The sequence below is a fragment of the Protopterus annectens genome, chromosome 3.part0, assembly GCF_019279795.1.
Source record: "Protopterus annectens isolate FY-2018-M chromosome 3.part0, PAN1.0, whole genome shotgun sequence".
NCBI lineage: Eukaryota > Metazoa > Chordata > Ceratodontiformes > Protopteridae > Protopterus > Protopterus annectens.
The window spans coordinates 1,192,706,817-1,192,729,406 of NC_056731.1; the positions used below are offsets into that span (position 1 = coordinate 1,192,706,817).

Here is a 22,590-nt window from a genome sequence, read left to right on the forward strand (position 1 = left end):
TGCTAGATCTATCTAAAGCCTTTGACACCATCTCCCATACACACCTTCTCTTCCACCTCACCAACCTTTAATTTCTCCACTAATACTCTTTCCTGGTTCTCCAGTTACCTCTCTGACAGATCTCAGGCTGTCAGATGGAAGGACTCTACCTCCTCCTTCTTACCTACTCCTACCGGCGTTCCTCAGGGATCCATCCTCGGTCCCATACTTTTCAACATCTTCATAAACAACCTTCACACTGCTCTCCCTGACACTACAGTCATCCAATACGCTGATGACTCTACCTTAGTCTGTGCCGCCCCCAACTTTTCTGAACTTCTCTCTAAAACACAAACAGCTTTTTCCACTACAGAAAACTGGATACACCAAAACCATCTCTCCCTCAACTCCAGTAAATCCAAAATACTAATTTTCCTCCCTACCAAGGCTTCTTCCTTTGACAAAAACGCTTTCAACGTCCTCAGCCAAACCAACACCCCTATAGAAGTGGTCCCCTATGCTAAACTCCTTGGCATAACCATTGACGAACGCCTCAAATTCGACCTCCACATACAACAAAACATTAAAAAAAAAACACCAAAAGTTAGGTATGCTCTACAGGAATAATCTATTTCTTTCAAAATCCTCTAGGCAAACCTTAGCTTCCTCCTACCTCCTTCCGTCTCTACTTTATGGTGCCCCTCTTCTAACTAATCTGTCTGCCTCCCTCACCTCTAAACTTGAAGCTTGCTATAATAAAATCTCTAAATTCGCCACTAAATCCAAAACCTCAACCCACCACTGCCTCACCCTTCAGTATCTGAACTGGTTAGAACTCCCCAACCACCTTGACTATCTGCAACTAACAACCACTCATAAATTAATATTCTACCCAGGAAAATGCCCAGCATTATCCAACATCCTTCCCCCTTACATCCCTCACCGATCATTAAGATCTGAACACCAAAATCTAATCTCCATTCACAGACCTAAACATCCCGCCAGCAAGCAGCTACTATCCTTCTCTCTAGGTAGAAAATGGAACTCTCTCCCTCCTTCACTTAGGACCATACCCAACACGGAATACTAAAAAACCCAACTCTTTTTACACCTATCTTCAAAATGGAAATGTTCCTGCTTTCACCCTATATAATTTCAAGGTTTTTCTACACTAAGCCCCTCTACTCCTGCACCTTTCTGCTCTCTAATTCTAGCTAAATGGTTTTAGCTGACTCTCACTTGACTGTAAGGATGTAAATATTGCAAATTGTTAGTACCAAAAAAAAAATTATTTAGCATTTGCAGTGTTCTTACTATGTATTCTTGCTGGACATTCTATTGTAATTTTGCATTTGCAGTGTTTTTACTATCTATTCTTGCTGTGTGGGCATTCCATTGTATTTTATCTCATGCATTGTATCATTGATTGTACTGCCTTTGGAACTTTTCTCCCCGGGCCTCCACTGAAAATGGGTACTTCTTGGCCCAGTGGACTTCCCCGGTAATCAAACTGAAGTAAAAAAAAAATAAATAAATACATTTTTAGATACAACGATCTGGTTTAGGGGAGGTCCACTCTTACAGTGAAGCATCTCCAGTCAGGCAAGCACCTCAGAGAAACATGCCACTTATCGATGGAGTTTAGTCAGCATGAGTCTTGTTCCAAAGAGAAAGGGGCTAGTGATAATTGGCGAATAACATTTATAAAAAAGAAGTATGTTTGACGATGCCGTTTTATCTTATTTTGTGTGCGTTTTGCCATGCACAAACTCCATGCTCTTTATACAAAACAAAAATTGAATTAACTGTGATTTTTAGTGGACTTAAAGACCATTTACATTGTAAGTTCATATCCCCAGTTTTCAGGCACTCTTTCTTGGACCACGAGTCCAACCGATTGGACATGTCCAAGATTTGCCCCGCAAATCATTTACAGACTGTGTATGCAGATTTAAGAGCATTTGGGAACACTTGTAGGTTTTAAACTTTTAAAATGAAATGTTGCTTTACTTTTTAACCATGCCTTCTGGCAGTATTTTCCATACAGTGGACATAGCAAGATAGGCAATATAAACACTATTTACTTTAATATTCTTGTTTATATTAAAAAAAAAAGTCACAGTGGCAGGTATATAATTGTTGCTTTTACTGAGTGTGCCTTGAAATGTATCACATTGATGGTCTGTTGAAAGCAGTAGCACTGTACTGTGCCTAGCCATCCATCCTCTACCCTTTTTTCCCCCCATTTTGCACATGGGGTCGTGGTGTCACTTCAACAGTGACAATAATCTTGTTTTTTGGATGTCACCTGGATATGATTTAGTAATGTATTTGAATTTGCGTTTCCCAAAGTTTGTGGAAATGCAGAGAGCTGATTTTCATTGGTACAGTAACAGCAGGCAGCTCTTTTGTGTGTATGTTCTCCCGTTAATTACAGACAGTGGTGTTAGCTGTACCACAGGATTTGTTAGTGTAAAACTGACACTTTTTTGTATAAAGTCTTTAGCTACAATCTCGCCAGAGTGGTTGAGGGCGGAGCTTGCATGCTTAAGTATTTGTTCCTTTACTCATTGGCATATTCGTATTGCTGCTGGATGTTGAGCCCACTTTTGTCACAAATATACTCTTGTGTACTGGCTTTCATAACTGGGAAGTTTTTAAAATGAGAGTTGTGTATTTGTAGTAGTGGTATATAGTGAGAGGAGTGATAACGTGCAACAGAATTCCAGAACAAAATGACGAGTCCACTATGTACTTTTTCAGACTTTTTTAAAAGTAATTGTCTCATTTGCTCTTTATGGATGTTGGGCACTCAGAGTGCACATTATAAGAGCATATCATGGGCTGTTACAGCTCTACCTGCTTATAGTGTAACCTCGAGAAAGACACTTTGTCTTTCTGTACATGATTTTTGTTTTACATATTTATTTTTCTTTACTAATGTACAATGTTCTGTCCTCAAGCATCTACTTCCTGTGTGTGTGTGTGCAAATTCCCCACTTAAGTATACCTGCTGGTTAGTGTTACTCAGGCTCAAACCCTGTATCTTGGGTTCAAGGAACAAGAGCTGTAATTCTCTACCCATGCCACCACTTATGCTTCAAGGAGTATAGATCCATTCCCTATTTCAATATTACTGGCTTATAATTTTTTAATGTAGCATAGGCAGTTAATTCTTCAAGGGCAACTGGCACTTTATTTGTAGATGAAACGAAATATAAAGTTGTTTGCTGTTAACAACCTCTTCATTGGTTGCAGATCCCTTTAATGTGGAATTATTATGACTTAACTAAGAGATTTTTGCATATTTACTGATATTGGTAGATTGTAATGACAGAAGTTTGAGGGGTCTTTTATGGTTGAAATTTTCTGAAATTAGTAGTTTTGTCATTATTGGTTCATACATTTCATTTCATTGCTTACTAGAAGACTGTTCAAAACTACAAATTTAAAAGACATTCTAGCAGGTGATCCTGTATTCTACAAGGAATATAATTTAATACAATCAGTAAGGTGAATCAAAGAACGCATACATATGTGCATGTCCCTAAAAATGTGTGCAAGGAGCCTGTGATTTGAATATTAACTAAGATGTTAGTTAGCTGTTCAAGTAAGAATTAGAGTGAGAATTCGAATTTTAAGGAAAATGTTACGCATGTATTCATTGTTCAAATGCACCTACAGTACAGCCAGGAGGTAGACTTTGGTCGGCCGCTGCAGCAAAAGAGTTAACTATATGATGTATTTTCTGTGTGACCCCAAGACAATTTCTGTTCACTCAATGCGGCCCCGGCAAGCCAAATGGTTGGACATCCCTGCTCTACAGCTTTCTTTTCTAGAGTCTGTATTGATATTTGTGCTGCAGATGTTTTTCGTGTTTCACTGTTGCAGTCATTACATTTGGGTAATCTGCTGGCAGGTTGCCCTCAGTCGGCCTGAATTCCAAAGTCTTGGGTCCTGCGTCGGTTGCTGTCTCTTCTTCCATGACGTCAGGTCGTCAGGGGTATAAAACATGCAGCTGACGCCATTTTCTTCAGTCTTTCTTGCCGCGCGGTGCTTGAAGTAGAAGCATTTTGCAAGTGCCGTTCGGCCGACTACTGAAATATTCGAGTTTGAACCAAAGTCTTCACTAAAACTAAGTACCCCGTTAACGGGAAACTTTTTTCTTGCTCCATACCGATGTCAGAAAAAGTTAATAATTGCATTACTTGTGGGAAGCAAATACCTCATAAGGTTTTCCATTTATACTGTATTCCTTGCCTAGGCCCTGATCACAACGTGCCTGGCTGTCTGTTTTGTGCTAGATTTAACCAACGCACTATTAAGCGTCAGTATATTTTTGCCTCAAAGTATTTTGGAAACAGATTTAACTACCCAGAAATGTCGGATAGCAATCCGAGTACCGGAGTACATAAAAAACGCAAAGAAAAGGACAGAGAAAAGGCAGTTGAGATCCAAAACAGACTAAGCTTCTCCTAAGCCAGTCGCCGGTTCACCGGTACTCAGTGAGGCGCTTTCGCAGCCCCTGATTCCCGCTACTTTCGAGTCGCAGGCTTCTACCGACACCCATGTGGAGTCTGGCATGCCTCAAGATACTCAAGGTATTGGACCAACGGATGTATCTCCCTTGGATGGGTCCGGAGCCGCTGAGCAGGCACTGACTACTGAGGGTGTATTCCGACCTCAACATTTGTATATCAGACCGACGACAGCTGCAAAACCAAATACAAAAACAACTTCTAAACTAAAAAACCAATGCATGAGCCACGTGCACAGGCCTCTATGCCTAAAAAAGAGATGATCAAAATGGCTGAAGACCTTATTACCTTGATCAGGAGTACCCATCCCCCTCCAGATAAGAGGCCTAGGCAAGACACTGATTATGAATCTTCAGTTCAGGTTTCTATTTCTTCTGATTTCTCTTCTGATCAGGAATTATCTATACCTCCCTATGAAGATTCTGATGCAGAGGAGTCTATACCGTCTGCATCTCCTCCTGAGGATTATTCATTTGGAGAAACCTTGCATACTTTGAGGGAGCATTTTCATTGGGAGAGTCAAGATTTCTCAGAATCAAAAAAGAGGCTCAGGGATTTCCTCCTCCTCCCTCAGCACAGGTGTTTAGCCATTCCCCCTGTTTTAGACATTGTGGATGATGTGTTTTCGGAGTCGAGCTTGACCCCTGACTCCTTACCTCCGGCTCCCAGTAAGCCTGACAGATATTACAGGGTCCCTGACTCTCATACATTTTTATTTAGAAACCCTGCTGCTGATCCTGAAACTATTTCACAGGGTCCAAAGGGAGTTAAGGCCTCAACAGCAAAAATCCTACCCCCTCTGACAGAGATTCAAGGGCACGGGACAGATGGGGAAAAAAAGTTTATACATCTGCAACCTTGGCAATCAGGGCCTTAAATTGTCAATTTCATATGTGTCATCAGCATGTTATGGGATTGCTGAAACAGAAAATGTTGATTTCTGAATGTGCATAAAATAAAAAATTACAGGAATTATTGCATGCAGCTGAACAGGTTGGAAAGCATACTTTGCAATGTGGTTTTGACTCCTTAGAGGCCTCCTGCAGGGCTGCAGTTACTGGATCTGTGATTAGGAGGCATGCCTGGCTAAAGGAACAAAATTTGCCAGATCATGTTAAAGCTGAATTTCTAGATGCACCTTACAGCATGATACTCTGTTTGGTATTAAGGCAGAAGAGGTTTTAAAGAAAATGGAAGACTAAGCTAAGTCTATGCAAACTGTTAGACTTCTTACAAGTGCAGCCACCAAGATTCAGTAGACACTGGCCTACAAAAAATTGGCCCTTTCCTGTGTCAGACAGAGTTCAAAGGGGCAAATCCAGACGGCCTAAGAGTTCCAGATACCAGGCACAAGATTCATACAGGTCAAAGCAGTGGGGCGCTTCTACCTCCAAATCTGGAGGAGATAAAGCGCAAACCTACAGAAAACAGTCCCGATGACTTCCCTCTGCCTACACCAAGCACTTATCTTTTGGCAGCACCCTTAGGGGGAAAATTAGCACTTTTTTCTCAAAATTGGCAGTTAATAACCCAGGACAAGTGGGTACTAAACATAGTATCACAGGGATACAGATTCAATTTCCACACTCTGCCAATGGCAAACGGTTGGCCAGATATACCAAAAAATCAATGGGCAGAGCCACAGAAACAGGTTACGTCCCTCATGGATTTGGGGGCCATTCAGCCAGTACCAGAACAGGAAAAAGGACAAGGTTTTTACTCAAGACTGTTCTTGGTACCCAGAAAGGACAAGGCCTGGCGGCCAATACTGGATTTATCGATTTTGAACACATACCTGGACATTCCAAAATTCAAAATGCTGACTTTGCAGCAGCTTCTGCCCATGCTGGACAAGAATGCTTGGCTGGTGACATTCGACCTAAAAGAGGCATACCTGCATGTCCCAATAAGACAGTCATGCAGAAGATACCTCAGATTCAAGGCTGGCTTAATGCACTACCAGTACTCTGCACTGCCCTTTGGCTTATCTACTGCGCCCAAGGTCTTTACAAAGTGCCTGGCACCAGTAATTGCATTTTGCAGACAAAGAAGTATACACATATATCCTTACTTGGACGACTGTCTCATTCAAGCAGAGAACAAGGACATTCTTCTTCAACATCTGGCATTTGTGAAAAGGCTTCTAACATGCTTAGGGTACGCAATAAACAAAAAGAAATCACAACTGGTACTCTCTCAAAAGATAACATTCTTGGGTGCATGCTTGAATACAATTGCCCAGATGGCTTGCCTCACGCCAGACAAGCAAAGGCAACTGACTTCTTGCTTCAAACTGATGGCAACAAAAACCCAGTTATCTGCAAGACAAATTATGCAGGCTTTGGGCTTCATGGCATCCTGCGTCCTACTGATTCTATATGCAAGACTGCATGTGAGGAAACTTCAGTGGTACCTAAAAAGTTTATGGAGTCAACATTATCACAGTTTGGAAACAATGATTCCTCTCATTCCCTGCCTACAACAGGAGTTTCTGTGGTGGGCAAAGGCATGTCACCAAAACATGGTGACGGGCCTTTACTGTACCCCCTGCCAGCCAAACCTTAACAGACACATCACATTATGCTTGGGGGGGCCCACATGGCAGGAAGATGCATTCAGGGCATATGGACCCCAAAACAAATGCATCTACATATCAACCAGAAAGAGATGCTAGCTGTTCAAAATGCCCTAACAGCCTTCAAGAACCTACTTCATCCAGGACAACTACTGATAAAGACGGGCAACACCACTGTCATGTGGTATATAAACAAGCAAGGGGGCACACACTCATACCCCCTTTGCAGATTAGCCATGGCATTGTGGGACACAGCTTTGACCTACCAAATACATCTTCAAGCTCAATTCCTGCCAGGAAAGCAAAATACTCTGGCAGACGATTTAAGCAGAAACCTTATGGATCCTCACGAGTGGAAACTAAATCCACAAGTCTTCAGCATGATAACAGAGAAAAGAGGGAGCCCAGACATAGATCTATTTGCCTCTCCTCAAAATTATCAATTGAAAAGATTCTACACAAGGATTTATCACAGACAAGCATGGAAAGTGGACGCCCAATCCTTCATTTGCAAAACCTATCAGTTTATGCCTTTCCTCCTCTGCTTCTTCCCAAGGTCCTCCTAAAAGTCAGATAAGAGAAATCAAAGATGATACTAATTACCCCGGACTGGCCCCGCCAATACTGGTACCCAGTCCTAAGGAACTTGTCTCAATACCCAGCTTGGACCTTACCTCAAAGACCTCAACTACTGTCCCAGCAAAACAATCAGATCCTGCAAAATCAACTCCAGACACTGAACCTGGCAAGCATGGCTGATCATGTAGTTATTCAAACAACACCTCTCAATAAAGCTGTGATGGATGTCATTTTGGAAGCCAGAAGGCCTAGTACTAGAAAATGTTATGCTGATAAATGGAAGAGATTCTGTGCTTGGAATCAAGCACAAGGAACTGATACAGCAGAACCAAATATTCCTCAGATATTACAATACTTAACTGAGATGCTTGACAAAGGCCTATCTTTCTCATCAATTAAAATCCATGCCTCTGCCATTTCAGCTCATTACAATACAGAGCCACCAATCTTTTCTCATCCTTTGCTAAAGCAGTATCTTAGAGGAGGAGCCAAAAATTGAAGGCCTCCTAGAGGATCACCATTACCTGCATGGGACCTCAATTATGTGTTGGAAAAGCTCACCCTGCCTCCATTTGAACCAGCTGCTACCGCTGATATAAAGTCCTTATCATGGAAAACAGCTCTGTTACTAGCAATTACTTCAGCAAGAAGAGTTTCAGAGCTACAGGCCCTCGTGGCTGTAGAGCCTTTTATCATATTTTATCCAGACAGGGTGTGTCTGAGGACAAATCCTACATTTATGCCTAAGGTGGTTTCCAGTGTGGCTCTTAACCAAACAATTCATCTGCTAACCTTTTACCCAAATCCGCAGAACAAGGGGGAGAGAATTCTTCATTCCTTGAACGTACACAGACAGCTAAGATTCTACTTGAGCAGGACTAAAGCTCGAAGAAAAACTGAGCAATTACTAGTGACATATGCTGCAGGATCAGAAGGAAAGGCTATTTCAAAGCAGACAATTTCAAAGTTGGTAAGCCACTGCATCCGTTTCTGCTACTTACACCACGGTAAACCTGTGCCCAAGGGCATTAGGTCTCATTCCACCGGAGCTGCAGCTACTTCAGCAGCCTTTCTCAGAGGAGTACCAACCAAAGACATTCTAGAGGCTACTACTTGGAGTTCTGCTCACACCTTTGCAAAGCATTATCATTTGCCTCTACTCTTAAGTCCAGGGCAGGCTTTGCCACTGCAGTTCTGCAGGACCTTATAGCCACTCCTAATGCTGTTTAGCTCCAGCATCCCAACCATAGCTTTCGGATTCTACCCAAATGTAATGACTGCAACAGTGAAACACGAAGAACATAGTACAGTTGTGTACACTTACCATAAATGTAGATGTTCGAGTGTATTCACTGTTGCAGTCCAGGTTACCCTCCCGCCATCCCCCTGTCATTCTGGCGTTTATCTTTCCTTCTCTGTCTTCTACACCCTATGTGGTGTATTTGCTTGTAGATGAAGGTAAAGTTTATATTGATGCATGTATATGTGTGTGTGTGTGTGTATGTATATATATATATATATATATATATCTACACACACACACACACACACACACACACACACACACACACACACACACACACATACAATGTGCTACCTTTTTGGGGGCACCTGACATCTGGGGCAAGAAAAACCTAAAGAAAATGACGGCTGCATGTTTTATACCCCTGACGACCTGACATCATGGAAGAGACAGCAACCGACGCAGGACCCAAGACTTTGGAATTCAGACCGACTGAGGGCAACCTGCCAGCAGATTACCCAAATGTAATGACTGCAACAGTGAATACACTCGAACATCTATATTTATGGTAAGTGTACACAACTGTACTCTACTTGGTCTACAGTTCATACATTTTTGCCCCAGTACAAGCATGACCTGCTGTCCCTAGGTCTAGGGCTTCATTTGATTCCACCATTCTCCAGAATATCCTTTGTCCTCCTGGGGTTTGTAGTAGATGAGGACTCTGTCACATAAGTTGAAACGACAGAAAAGGCAACACTGGATACGAAAGTTGCATACTTACCATAACACAAGATTTTTGTTGTCTTCTGTACATCTCAGTCTTCCCTTCCTCCACCCCCCCATCCAAATTGTCACTATCTTAGGTTCTTTATTGACCACATTGGACCTATCCATTGACTTGCCATACTTAACAGTTCTTTGAATGTAGCTGTTCATTTCCAGTTGTTCCTTCCTATAAGAGGCATAGGTTGATCTGTCTGTATAGGAGGGCATACTTGATCTGAGGAACTGTTAGGGCAGACTGGGAAGTATGGGAAGGGAGAGAGAATCCTACGCCTTGGATCCAGAGTCTGAAAGCTGCTGGCATCTGATCAGCTGAGATCAGATATTTCCATAAGTTAAGGCAGACTGAAAATAAGAATCTGGATCTCGTGTTATGGTAAGTACATAACTTTTGTTCAGATTTGACATTATTCAAAGAATGTGATTTCCAACAGCTTGTTTAAAAAAAAATGGCTTGTGGTATTTTAATATCATTTGTTAAATACTGATACGTATATTGTAATTTCTTTTATTGGATTTTTTTCTGTTATTAATGTTAGAAGTTTTTAATACCCATTATGTAAAGTGAGGAAATAAACTGAAACATTTGTAGCATTCTTACAAATAAGAAGCATCCTAAGCACTTAATTCATTAATTTATAGGATTTTTTTCCGAGTGGTGGTTGCCCCATGTCTGACCACCATCAGGCCTTCCCAGTTAGACTCTGACATTTCATGCCCCGTACTAGGAGATTATCCCAGTACAGCATGGTGGAGTAGTGCGAGACATCCAAAAGGGCTGTTGTACAGGCATCTATGAGATTTGCTTGTGCCTTTTTTTGGCAACAAAGCAGTGAGGGCTAACCCTGTCACTTCCAGGGACTCTAGACATCTTCTCCTCCCTGTGAGTGCATATTCTCATACACTTAATATCAGCTTCTATCAAGTACTAGCTTGATGAAGTGGAAGCCCACCATCACAGTGCACTGCCACCCCTCTTCTGTGGAGTATGGTTATAAGTGTCCTCTGCTTCACCTACACATCCACCCAGGAAGGATGGTTTACCCATCCTTTCACTGCTAGATCTGTCTGGTGCTGGAGACATTGATTAAATGTCTGTCACTTGGACCTTAGGACTTTCTCTCTGTTCCACCAGAGCTAGGTTGTTATGTAATGTTTGGAATATAGTTAAGTAGACTGTGCTACTGTATGGTTAATAAACAATGCCTTGTTTTTGTAGGTACCAATAATAAAGCTTATTGATCAGGAGTCTGATCTGAAAGTGGACATATGTTTTAATGTGAACAGTGCAGTTGATGCAGCTGAATTTATCAAGGACTGCTTAAAGGTATGAACTTCTATAGTGAAATATAATTTTCTCCATTTTTTTTTATTTTGACATGAGGTTCGATATGTATATTCCTGCAAATCCATAGATATACAAATATGGCATCAGATTTTTTTTTTTTTTTGTTGTAACATAGTGTCTTTAGTACTGCCTGTGCTATCTTTTTACTTTAGGTGTTCTTTATATTCTTTCAGCCATTGAAAGTACAATGTATGTGTGACTTTCTCAGCTTGCATTTCTCAGTCTGTTTACTAATTTATTTAAGGACACTTACTCAGGATCATTAAATGGAAAATCTCCTCTTCACTTTGAGAGGAAATTTACTCTCTTAATTCTAACTTAAGATGCAGCTAAACATTTTTTCTTAGTTTGCTGTTAGATGAACATACTAACATTGGGAAAGTACTAGGAGAGTGATCATAGGAGCCCATAAGATGCCTCCTCACCTTATCAATTTTAAACAGAAGATTAAAAAGTTCTTAGAACTCTTGATAAGAATTTAATAGTACTAGTCTTGCAAATCAACATTAGACAGACACAACATTGGTGTAAATGTGTCTACCATTCCATTTATCAAGGCTGGCCCTTTTTTAAGAAATCTTTATTAAATCACATTTTAAACGATGACTGGTACAAATGCATTCAAAACAATGAATTGTAGTAACTTTTTTACTACTTTTGTGCAATATGCACGTTTTCTTTTTTAACCATTCTTATTCACTCCAGCATTACAAAATTACTCAGTTCCTGCCTTCCCTTAAACCTTATTCCTTCGCTTGAACATTGCTCTGCATGTGTTGTTCCCACAGATTGTTTACTTATATGTGATTTGCTCCTTTCCTTTTCTAAAGATTTCACCGCAAGATCTTCTGTTGCCTTTACAGTATTATAAGACTTCAGTTAAATTTGATTTAGATTTTACTTATTGTTGACTGGAAAAGTCTGACTAGGCAAAGCCTATTTTCATCTGAAGACCAGAGAGAAAATTTCCAGGAGATGCATTTAAAATACTCATGATAGAGCAAATTATTTGCAAAGGTATGTTACATGGATAGTTCTCAAGATATCGAGTGACAAACAGGTAATTGTTCTGTATTGGCAGTATACAAGGTTAATACAGGTATTACTTCTGTAGTAACATACATGATATTAAATTGTAAGTATAAATCATTTAGCATGTGCAGTGTATAAATCATTTAGCATGTGCAGTGTTTCTGGCAAGCAGACATTAAGCATGGGTAAGGAGGGTTACATTATTGTGCTTAATACGCTTTACCTCAGTTATATTTATTTCTAACATTTGACAGTAGGCAGATATTTGAAGATGTCCTTCCATTTCACTGTTGCAGTATTCATAACAGATATCTCCTGCCTAGGGGGCAGCCTGACGTCCAGCCAGTATACCAAAGCCTTGAGTTGCTTTAAGGTACACCATACGTCACATGTATGCTCCTTGCGTAGAGTAAGGCATAAAGATGATGTCCGGATGTACCATCCTCTGAACTTCTTTGCTACTAACCCGAATGCCATCTCTTGATCATTGATCTGAATGCCTAGGTTCCTTTGCTGGTTTCACTAAGCCATTTCAGATAAGTGCCCCGTTGGGGTTCCTTTTTACTTGTCTTTTCTTTTTGTTGCTTGTGGGGTTTCATGTCATCCAAGAAGGGATAAATACCAGTGTGGGAAACAGATTCCCTATAAAGACATCCACTATCAGTGATTGTTTTGTCTTGATGCCTCGCATGACCATACATCATGTTCCATCTGTCAGGCTTTTGTACCTAAACCTTTGTGTAGTAGACTTTCTTCTTTGGCATTGTATCTTGAGAATCCGCATCTTAAACTTCTTGCAAAAGATGCAATGGAGAGAACTTCCCACCCTGAGGGACAGCAGTCAGGGAAGAAGGTGGACAAGAGGCCTTGGCTGGAATCTTCTGCTGTTCAGCCTCCAACGGACATATCTCCCAAGGTGAAGTGAATGCCCGGAGGGTCGCCCGGCTTTGTCAGATTCCTCTGCCATGACCGGGTTAAATGTCGGCGTGGATCCAACTTTAAATACGTTTGAGGAGCCTTTGCAGACCTCCATTTCAGACGTTCAGGTGGAGCTACTGTTAATATTTTCTGAGGGGCCTAGGAGAGTTCCTCAGATTTTAATCAGATAAGTGCTTAGTACCATTATTGAATACTGTCCTGGGTCAGAGCCTTCCAAGTTTTATAAGACAGACTTCTCATTGAAGTAAAAATAAAACCTTAGCATATTTCCCCTGCTCCTAAGGATCCACAGAGTGAGTGGCAGGCCTTTACTCAGGGTTTGTTTAGTGCTTTGATGGCATTCAAACCTCCTCAGGTAGTTTCTGTTCCAGGTCCCCCTTGGTCCTGTACTCCTCTTAAAAGACCCAGAGAGCAGGATTCCTCTGAGGAGGAGTTGGATTTGGATGAAGAATCCCTTTCTTACTCTTCTCAGATTCCATCTGCTTTGGACTATGGGTCAGAGAAAGAGGACTCTACCAGTCCTGATACTCACTCTGAAGAGATTTCTTTTGGTGACACAATCTGGAGGATGATGGAGTTCTTTAAATGGGATTGTGCTCAGGTCTCTGAGATTCATAAGAAGTATTATGAGTTACTGTAGATGGAATCTCCTAAACCTTCTACTGTTCCTCCTGTTTTGCCTGCATTGTTTGATGGATTTTCCAATGCCTCTAAAGCTTCAGATTCTCAGCCCCTTCTCCCAAGAAACATGAGAAGTTCATTAAGGTGCCTGAGTACTGTACAGTGTTGTTGCACAAGTGTCCTGCTGCTGATCCCTCATGGTGTCGTAGCCTCTGATGAGCCCTCTCAATTTTTCTTTCGCCCAAATTACTGCCCTCTGATAAAGATAGCAGAACCATGGAAAAGCTAGGTAAGAAGGGTTTACACCTTGGGTACCTTGGCTTTTATGGCTGTTAATTATCAGACCCATATTTGCAGGAATGTGCTTGCTCTCCTTGCCAAGGCTTGTCAGATTATATCTGATCTCCCAGACTCTTGAGAGTAAAACTTCTGCTCTTTCCCTGCTAGGGACTCCCTCCCAGGTGGCTCATAATTTCAACAAGTGTAGTTATGATACAGCAGATGCTTCTTCTAGGGCTGCTGCCTTTGTGTCCATGATGAGGAGGTATTCTTGGCTTTGGCTTCATATGTGCTTGATGATATCAAGGTTAAGTTGATTGCCCCTCTTGATAATAAACACTTGTTTGGTAAGGCTGCTGCTGATTTATTAAGTCCCTTCAGGATAAGGGTAACGCTTACAGAAACTCAAAAATGTTTCTCCTTTTCTAAATTTCAGAGAAAGTACCCCAATAAGCCAGCTTTTGTGCGAAGCCAATCTTACTCTTTTTGTAAGGGTAGAAAGGGTGGTAAGTGGGCTCCTCCTCCTAAGGCTACTCAGACTTCAGTGCCTCAGAAGTCTTCCTTTCCAGGTAAGCCAGGTGCTGTCAGACTATCCTGGTGATGGTGATGTTCTTCATGTTTCACTGTTGCAGCCATTACATTTGGGTAATCTGCTGGCAGGTTGCCCTCAGTCGGCCTGATTAACAAAGTCTTGCGTCCTGCTTCCAGTTGCTGTCCCTTCTTGCATGACGTCGGGTCGTCAGGGGTATAAAACATGCAGCCAACACCATTACATCAGTCTTTCTTGCCATGCGGTGCCCGAAGCAGAAGCATTTCACAAGTGCCAGTCGGCCAACTCCTGAAATTTTCGTTTGAGTTTCAGAAACAAAGTCTTCTACTAAAAGCTAAGTACCCCGTTGGGGAAACTTTTTCTTGCTTCTTACCGATGTCGGTAAAAGTTAATAATTGTATTATTTGTGGGGAAGCAAATACCTCATAAGGATTTTCATTTGTACTGTATTCCTTGCCTAGGCCATGACCACAATGTGCCTTGCTGTCGGTTTTGTGCTAAATTTAATCAACGCACTATTAAACATCGGTATATTTTTGCTTCTAAATATTTTGGCTCAAGATTTAACTATCCAGAAATGTTGTCTGTTAGCAGTCCGACTACCTGAATACCTAAAAAACGCAAAGAAAAAGAGACAGACCATCGAGGTCCAAAACAGACGATGAAGCTTCTCCTAAGCCAGTCGCCAGTTCGCTGGTACTCTGGCGCTTTCGCAGCCCCTGATACCCGCTAAGTATTGAACTCATGGATGTCTCTACCTTAGATGGGTCCAGAGCCGCTGAGCAGGCACCAGATGTTCATCGTGCATACAGCTGCAGTCATAACAGATGGGTTTTCCTGCCGTCAGGCGGGTCCTTGGTCGGCCGAATTCCAAAGTCTAGGTCCAGCGTCGGTTGTCGCTTCTTCCCTGACGTCAGTGCGACAGGGGTATAAAGGAACCAGCCGACGCCATTTTCTTAAGTCTTTCTTGCTGTGCGGTGCCCGAAGCAGAAGCAGTTCACAAGTGCCAGTCGGCCAGCTCCTGAAATTACGAAAATTTTGAAACCGAAGTCTTCTTGAAAGCTAAGTACCCCGTTGGGGAAACTTTTCTTGCCTCAGACCGATGTCAGACAGAGTTAATAATTGTATTTCATGTGGGAAGCAAATAACGCATAAGGATTTCCATTCCCTCTGTATTCCTTGTTTAGGCCCAGACCACGATGTCTCGGTCTGTCACTTTTGTGCTACATTCAACAAACGCAGCATTAAGCGTCGGGCGGAGTTCGCCCAGCATTATTTTGGCAAAACATTTAACTATATTATGTCGTCGGATACTCCGACTCCAGTTTTGTCTAAAAAGCACAAAGATAAGGACCGACACAAGAGGTCCGCGGCCTCTACCAACACCATGCCAAATCCGACTGGTCCGGTTCTCAGCGAGGCGCCTACGCAGCCCCTGACTACCGACGACACTTCATTGGTTGTGTCTCCTCTGCCCGAGGTCACAGGCTTCTCAGCCTACACCCCGACTACAGATACCGAAGCCACTCTTGGCGTTGAATCTCAAGATGTGGACAGGTCTACCTCCTCTCAAGGTGTCTTCAGACCTTCCTCTTCTTTTTCCATCAAGGCTTTCACTAAGTGTAAAGCAGCCATGCATTCTAAGAGACAAGCTACACAGGGCCCATCTCCAGGCCCCATGCCTAAAAAACAGATGCTTAAAATGGCTGAGGATTTAATTACTCTTATCAGGGGTTCTCAACCCCCACCGGACAAAAGGCCCAGAGTGGAGGAAGAATCCCCCTCCTCTGATCAGGGCTCCATTATTTCAGAGCACTCTGATGATCAGGAACAGTCTTACTCCCCTTTTGAAGACTCTGATGCAGAGGAGTCCATTCCTTCTGTATCCCCCCCAGAGGATTACTCATTTGGGGAAACTTTGCATACCTTAAGGGAACACTTTCACTGGGAAGGCCAAGATTATTCAGATTCCAAGAAAAGGCTTAGGGAATTTCTCTTGCTACCTCAGCACAGGCCTCTGGCTATACCTCCTGTCTTGGACATCCTAGATGATGTTTATTCGGAGGCCTGCCTTAACCCGGATTCTCTACCTCCAGCCCCAGTCAAGCCTGACAGGTACTACAGGGTTCCTGACTCACACCAATTTCTATACAAAAGCCATGCTGCTGACCCAGAAACCATCTCACAGGGCCCCAAGGGAATTAAGGCCTCCACTGCTAAAAATCCATTACCTTCCGAGAGATTCCAGATCCTTAGAAAGGTGGGGAAAAAAGGTATATACCTCGGCTACCTTAACCATGAGGGCCTTAAACTGTCAGTTCCATATGCTAAAATACCAACAGTTTTTGTTATCACAATTGAAAAGTAAAATGTCACAACCTGAACAACCAGACTTGAAGGAGTTGCAGGATTTGATGCATAGTGCAGAACAAGTGGGTAAGCATACCTTACAATGTGGTTTTGATGCTCTAGAGGCCTCATGTAGAGCTGCTGTAACAGGATCAGTCTTACGTAGACATGCCTGGCTCAAGGAACAAACCTTGCCAGATCATGTCGAAGCTAAATTACTAGATGCCCCTCTACAAAAGGATGTATTATTTGGTGCTAATGCTGAGGAGGTATTAAGGAAAATGGAGGAAAAGGCTAAATCAGTGCAAACTGTGAAAGATTTTCTACAGGTACAACCCCCACGTTTCAGTAGAAATTGACCTTCAAAAAATTGGTCCTTTCCAGCCACGGACAGACCCCAAAGAGGTAGATACAGGCGCCCGAGGGGCAGAGGGCAATCCCAAGGATCGTTTAGAGGCAGACAATGGCAAGCTCCTACACACAGGTGGTGAGGATAACTCGCAACCATTCAGAAAGCAAGCCCAATGACTTTCCCCTTTGCATGCCAAGCAAGACTCAAATGGCAGCACCCTTAAGAGGAAAACTGGCATTATTTTCAAAAAATTGGCATATTGTCACAAAAGACAAATGGATTCTGGACATTATAAACAGAGGCTACAGATTCCATTTTCACACCCTTCCAAAAATGAGAGACATGCCAAACCTGCCACACAATCAAAGGGCAGAGGCACAAAGGCAAATTACAGATCTCATAGACATGAAAGCTATTCAAGAGGTACCTACGCACGAACAAGGTCAAGGTTTTTATTCCAGACTATTCCTGGTACCAAGGAAGGGAAAAGATTGGAGACCTATTTTGGACCTATCCATCCTAAACACATTTCTACTGCACCAAAATTCAAGATGCTCACTCTACAGCAGCTTCTTCCCATGCTGGGCAAGGAGTCTTGGCTGGTAACATTGGACCTCAAGGAGGCATACCTGCATGTCCCAATCAGACAAAATTGCAGAAGATACCTCAGATTTCTTGCAGGTTCAACCCATTATCAATTCTCTGCATTGCCCTTTGGCTTATCTACTGCGCCCAGAGTATTCACAAAATGCCTGGCATCAGTAATTGCCTACTGCAGACTTCAAGGGATACAAATATACCCCTATTTGTACGACTGCCTGATCCAAGCGGACAGCAAGCACATTCTTCTGAAACATCTGGCTTATGTAATAATGTTGTTGAACTCTCTGGGATACACAGTCAACAAAAAGAAATCAAGGCTAATACCCTCTCGGAAAATAATTTTCCTGGGTGCGAAATTGGACACAAACACCCAGATGGCCTACCTCACGCCAGAGAAGCAGGGGCAACTAACTCAATACTTCAGAGCACTAGCAAATTGCACCAGGCTGACTGCAAGGAAAATCCTGCAGGCTCTGGGATTCATGGCATCTTGCATCTTGCTAATCCCATGTGCAAAGCTGCATATGAGGAAACTTCAATGGTACTTGAAAAACCTATGGTCTCAACACAGCCACAGTTTGGAAACAATAATACCACTAATTCCATGTCTTCAAAAGGAATTTCTGTGGTGGGCTCAAGCATGCCAAACAAACACAGGTCTTCCATTCAGCAAGCCTCAAGCAAATCAAGTCATCACAACAGACGCCTCGGACTACGCCTGGGGGGGCGCACATGACAGATCGGTGCATTCATTGCAAATGGTCCCAAAAAGAAAAGCACCTTCACATCAGTCAAAAGGAAATGCTAGCAGTAGTAAATGCTATTATAGCTTTCAAAGACCTTCTGCAACCAGGTCAACTATTGATGAGAACGGACAACACCACAGTTATGTGGTACATAAACAAACAGGGAGGAACACATTCATACCCCCTATGCAGACTGGCCATGTCACTTTGGAACATGGCCATGGACTTACAAATCGAACTACAAGCACAGTACTTGCCAGGCAAGGAAAACACGCTGGCAGACAACCTAAGCAGAAATATGACAGATCCACACGAATGGAAGTTGCATCCAAAAGTTTTTACAGAGATAATCCAAGCATGGGGAAGGCCAGACATAGATCTCTTTGCCTCCCACAAAAATCACCAATTGACAAAATTCTGCTCAAGGATTTTCCATACAAAGGCCTGGAGAGTGGACGCTCTCTCTTTCAGTTGGACATCAATGACAGTTTATGCCTTCCCACCTCTTCCTCTGCTGCCCAAAGTTCTATTGAAAACCAGAGCAGACAGACCAAAGATGATTCTCATTGCTCCAGACTGGCCAAGACAACACTGGTACCCACTCCTGAGGAGCCTGACGCATTCCCCACCATGGACCCTGCCTCTAATGCCTCTTCTCCTGACTCAGCACAGCTTCAAAACTCTTCACAGCCAGCTAAAAACACTCAATCTAGCCGCATGGAAGATTCCTTAGCATCACAACAAACCCTACTCTCCAAGGAGGTGCAGGATGTCATTCTGGAGGCCAGAAGGCCGTCAACTAGAAAAACTTACTCCGCAAAATGGAAACTGTTTTGTGTCTGGAATGAGAAAAAGGGCCAGGATCCTGGAAAACTGAATTTACCTCAAATACTACAGTATCTAGCTGAGCTGCTAAGCAGTGGACTTTCATTCTCCTCCATCAAAATCCATGCCTCAGCCATTTCTGCAGAATACAACACTGATCCACCCTTATTCTCTCACCCTCTCTTAAGACAGTTCCTCAGAGGGGCTAAGAATCTAAAACCCCCAAGGAAACAACCAATACCTGCTTTTGGGATCTCAATTTCATTCTGGAATAACTGACCTTGCCTCCCTTTGAGCCAGCTGCCTCATCAGATTTGCAATATTTGTCCTGGAAGACAGCTTTCCTTCTGGCTATTACCTCAGCTCGTAGAGTTTCAGAACTCCAAGTTCTCATGGCTGTGCAGCCTTTTATCATCTTCCATCAGGACAGAGTTTCCTTATGAACCAACCCGTCCTTTATGCCAAAAGTGGCATCCAGGGTAGCTTTGAATCAGGACATACACTTACCTACCTTTTATCCTAATCCTCAAAACAAAGGGGAGAGATTACTACATTCCTTGGACATCCACAGACAACTGCGTTATTATTTGGACAGAACAAAGCCTTTCAGAAAATCAGAACAGCTCTTTGTGTCCTATACTATAGAAGCTCAAGGGAAGCCAATTTCCAAACAGACTATCTCAAAATGGATAGCCCACTGCATATGCTTTTGCTATTCTTTTCATGGCAAAACTGTACCTACAGGCATCAGATCTCACTCCACAAGGCCACAGCTACCTCTGCAGCTTTCCTCAGAGGAGTTCCTACCAAAGATATTTTGGAAGCAGCCACTTGGAGTTCTGTGCATACCTTCTCCAAGCACTACCACCTACCATTATACTCCAAAACTAGAGCAGGCTTTGCCACTGCAGTCTTGCAGGGCATCCTGGCTCCTCCTAGTTCCACCTAGTGCCTACCACCCCTTTGTTAGCTTTGGGATTCTACCCATCTGTTATGACTGCAGCTGTATGCACGATGAACATAGTACAGTTTTGTACCTACCATAAATGTAGATGTTCGAGTGCTAATACAGCTGCAGTCCGGGTTTCCCTCCCTCCTTCCCCTCTTGGAATAGGCCTATTGGCTAACACCTCCTCATACAACCTGATTTGGGGTATTCATTTATGGTGTATTTGCTTGCAACTACTGTATTTTGATTATATTGCATTGCTTTATTACACAAATTTATGTATTGCCTTCCTTCTGGGGGCACCTGACATCTGGGGCAAGAAAAACTGAAGAAAATGGCGTCTGCTGGTTCCTTTATACCCCTCTTGCACTGACGTCAGGGAAGAAGAGACGACAACCGACGCCGGACCTAGACTTTGGAATTCGGCCGACCGAGGACCCGCCTGACGGCAGGAGAACCCATCTGTTATGACTGCAGCTGTATTAGCACTCGAACATCTACATTTATGGTAGGTACAAAACTGTACTTTTGTGAGGGTGTTTTCAGGCTTAAAGATTTGTATATTAAACCAACGCCATCTTCAAAACTAAGGCCAAAAACTACTTCTCTGTCTAAAAAAATGACGCTTGGGCCACGTGTACAGGCCCCAATGCCTAAAAATCAAATGATCAAAATGGCTGAGGATTTAATTACCTTGATCAGGGGTACCCATCCCCCTCCTACTAAGAGGCCTAGGCAAGGCACTGACTATGAATTTTCAGATCAGGTTTCTATTTCTTCTGATTCCTCTTCTGATCAGGAATTATCTATTCCCACTTATGAGGACTCTGATGCAGAAGATTCCATCCCTCCTCCTCCTGAGGATTTTTCTTTTGGAGAAACTTTTGCATACCTTAAGGGAACATTTTTCACTGGGAGAGTCAGGATTTCTCAATATAAAAAGAGACAGGGATTTTCTTCTTTTTCCTCAGCATAGGCCTTCTGCTATACCCTCCTGTTCTAGACATTGTTGATCATGTTTTCTCAGAATCCAGTATGACTCCTGATTCCCTAACTCCGGCTCCTAGTAAGCCAGAGAGATACTACAGGGTTCCTAACTCCCAGAAATTCCTTTTTAAAAACCCTACTGCTGACCCTGAAACAATTTCTCAGGGTCCCAAGGGTGTTAAGGCCTCTACTGCTAAAAATCCTACCCCTTCTGATAGAGATTCCAGGGCACTGGATAGATGGGGTAAGAAGGTTTACACGTCTGCAACCTTGGCAATCATGGCTTTAAACTGTCAATTTCATATGCTTAAATATCAACAGCATGTCATGGGTTTACTTAAACAGAAGATTATGTTGATTTCTGACTTTGTGGAAAATAGAGTTGCATGATTTATTGCATTCAGCTGAACAAGTTGGAAAACATACTTTGCAATGTGGTTTTGATTCCTTGGAGGCCACTTGCAGGGCTACTGTAACTGGATCTGTGATAAGAAGGCATGCTTGGCTCAAGGAGCAAAGTCTGCCTGACCATGTTAATGCAAAATTGTTGGATGCTCCTTTACAACAGGACAGTCTATTTGGTAATGAGGCTGAAGAAGTTTTGAAAAAGATGGAAGATAAAGTTAAATCTATGCAAACTGTGAAAAATTTCCTACAAGTGCAGCCACCCAGGTTTAGTAGGCACTGGCCTACTAAGAACTGGTCCTTTCCAGTATCCACTAGAGCCGCTCAGGTCAAACCCAGACATTCCAAAGGCTCCAGGTTTCAGCTGCAAGGAACTTTTAGAACAAAGCAATGGGGTGCCTCCACCTCCAAATCTGGAAGCAACAAGGCACCTTCCTATGGTAAACAGTCTCAATGACTTTCCACTGCAATCACCAAGCACTTATCTTTTGGCCGCCCCTTTTGGGGAAAAACTGGCACTTCATGCACAAAACTGGCAATTGATTACCCAGGACAAATGGGTTTTAAATATAGTATCCCAGGGATATAGATTTCATTTCCACATGTTGCCAGTCCCAAACGTATGGCCAGACCTGCCTCCAAATCAGTGGGCAGAGGCCCAGAAACAAGTTATGTCCATCATGAATATGGGGGCTATTCAACCAGTACCAGAAAAGGAAAAGGGACAAGGTTTTTATTCAAGACTTTTCCTGGTACCCAGAAAAAGACAAATCATGGCGTCCAATCCTGGACTTATCCATTCTAAATACATTTCTGGTCATTCCAAAATTCAAGATGCTGACTCTTCAACAGTTACTAGCTATGCTGGGCAAGGATGCCTGGTTGGTAACTCTAGACTTAAGAGG

The 22,590-nt window shown here is 42.6% G+C and overlaps 1 protein-coding gene across 1 annotated transcript in view; it reads left to right on the plus strand.

Annotated features, from left to right (window-relative positions):
- The window catches only part of TENT4A (terminal nucleotidyltransferase 4A), a 1,710,012-nt gene that overhangs the window by 613,349 nt on the left and 1,074,073 nt on the right, over positions 1 to 22,590 (plus strand). The window contains exon 7 of the mRNA XM_044065408.1: positions 10,920 to 11,027. Coding sequence (XP_043921343.1) covers positions 10,920 to 11,027 — 108 coding nt within the window. The remainder of the gene's footprint in view (positions 1 to 10,919; positions 11,028 to 22,590) is intronic.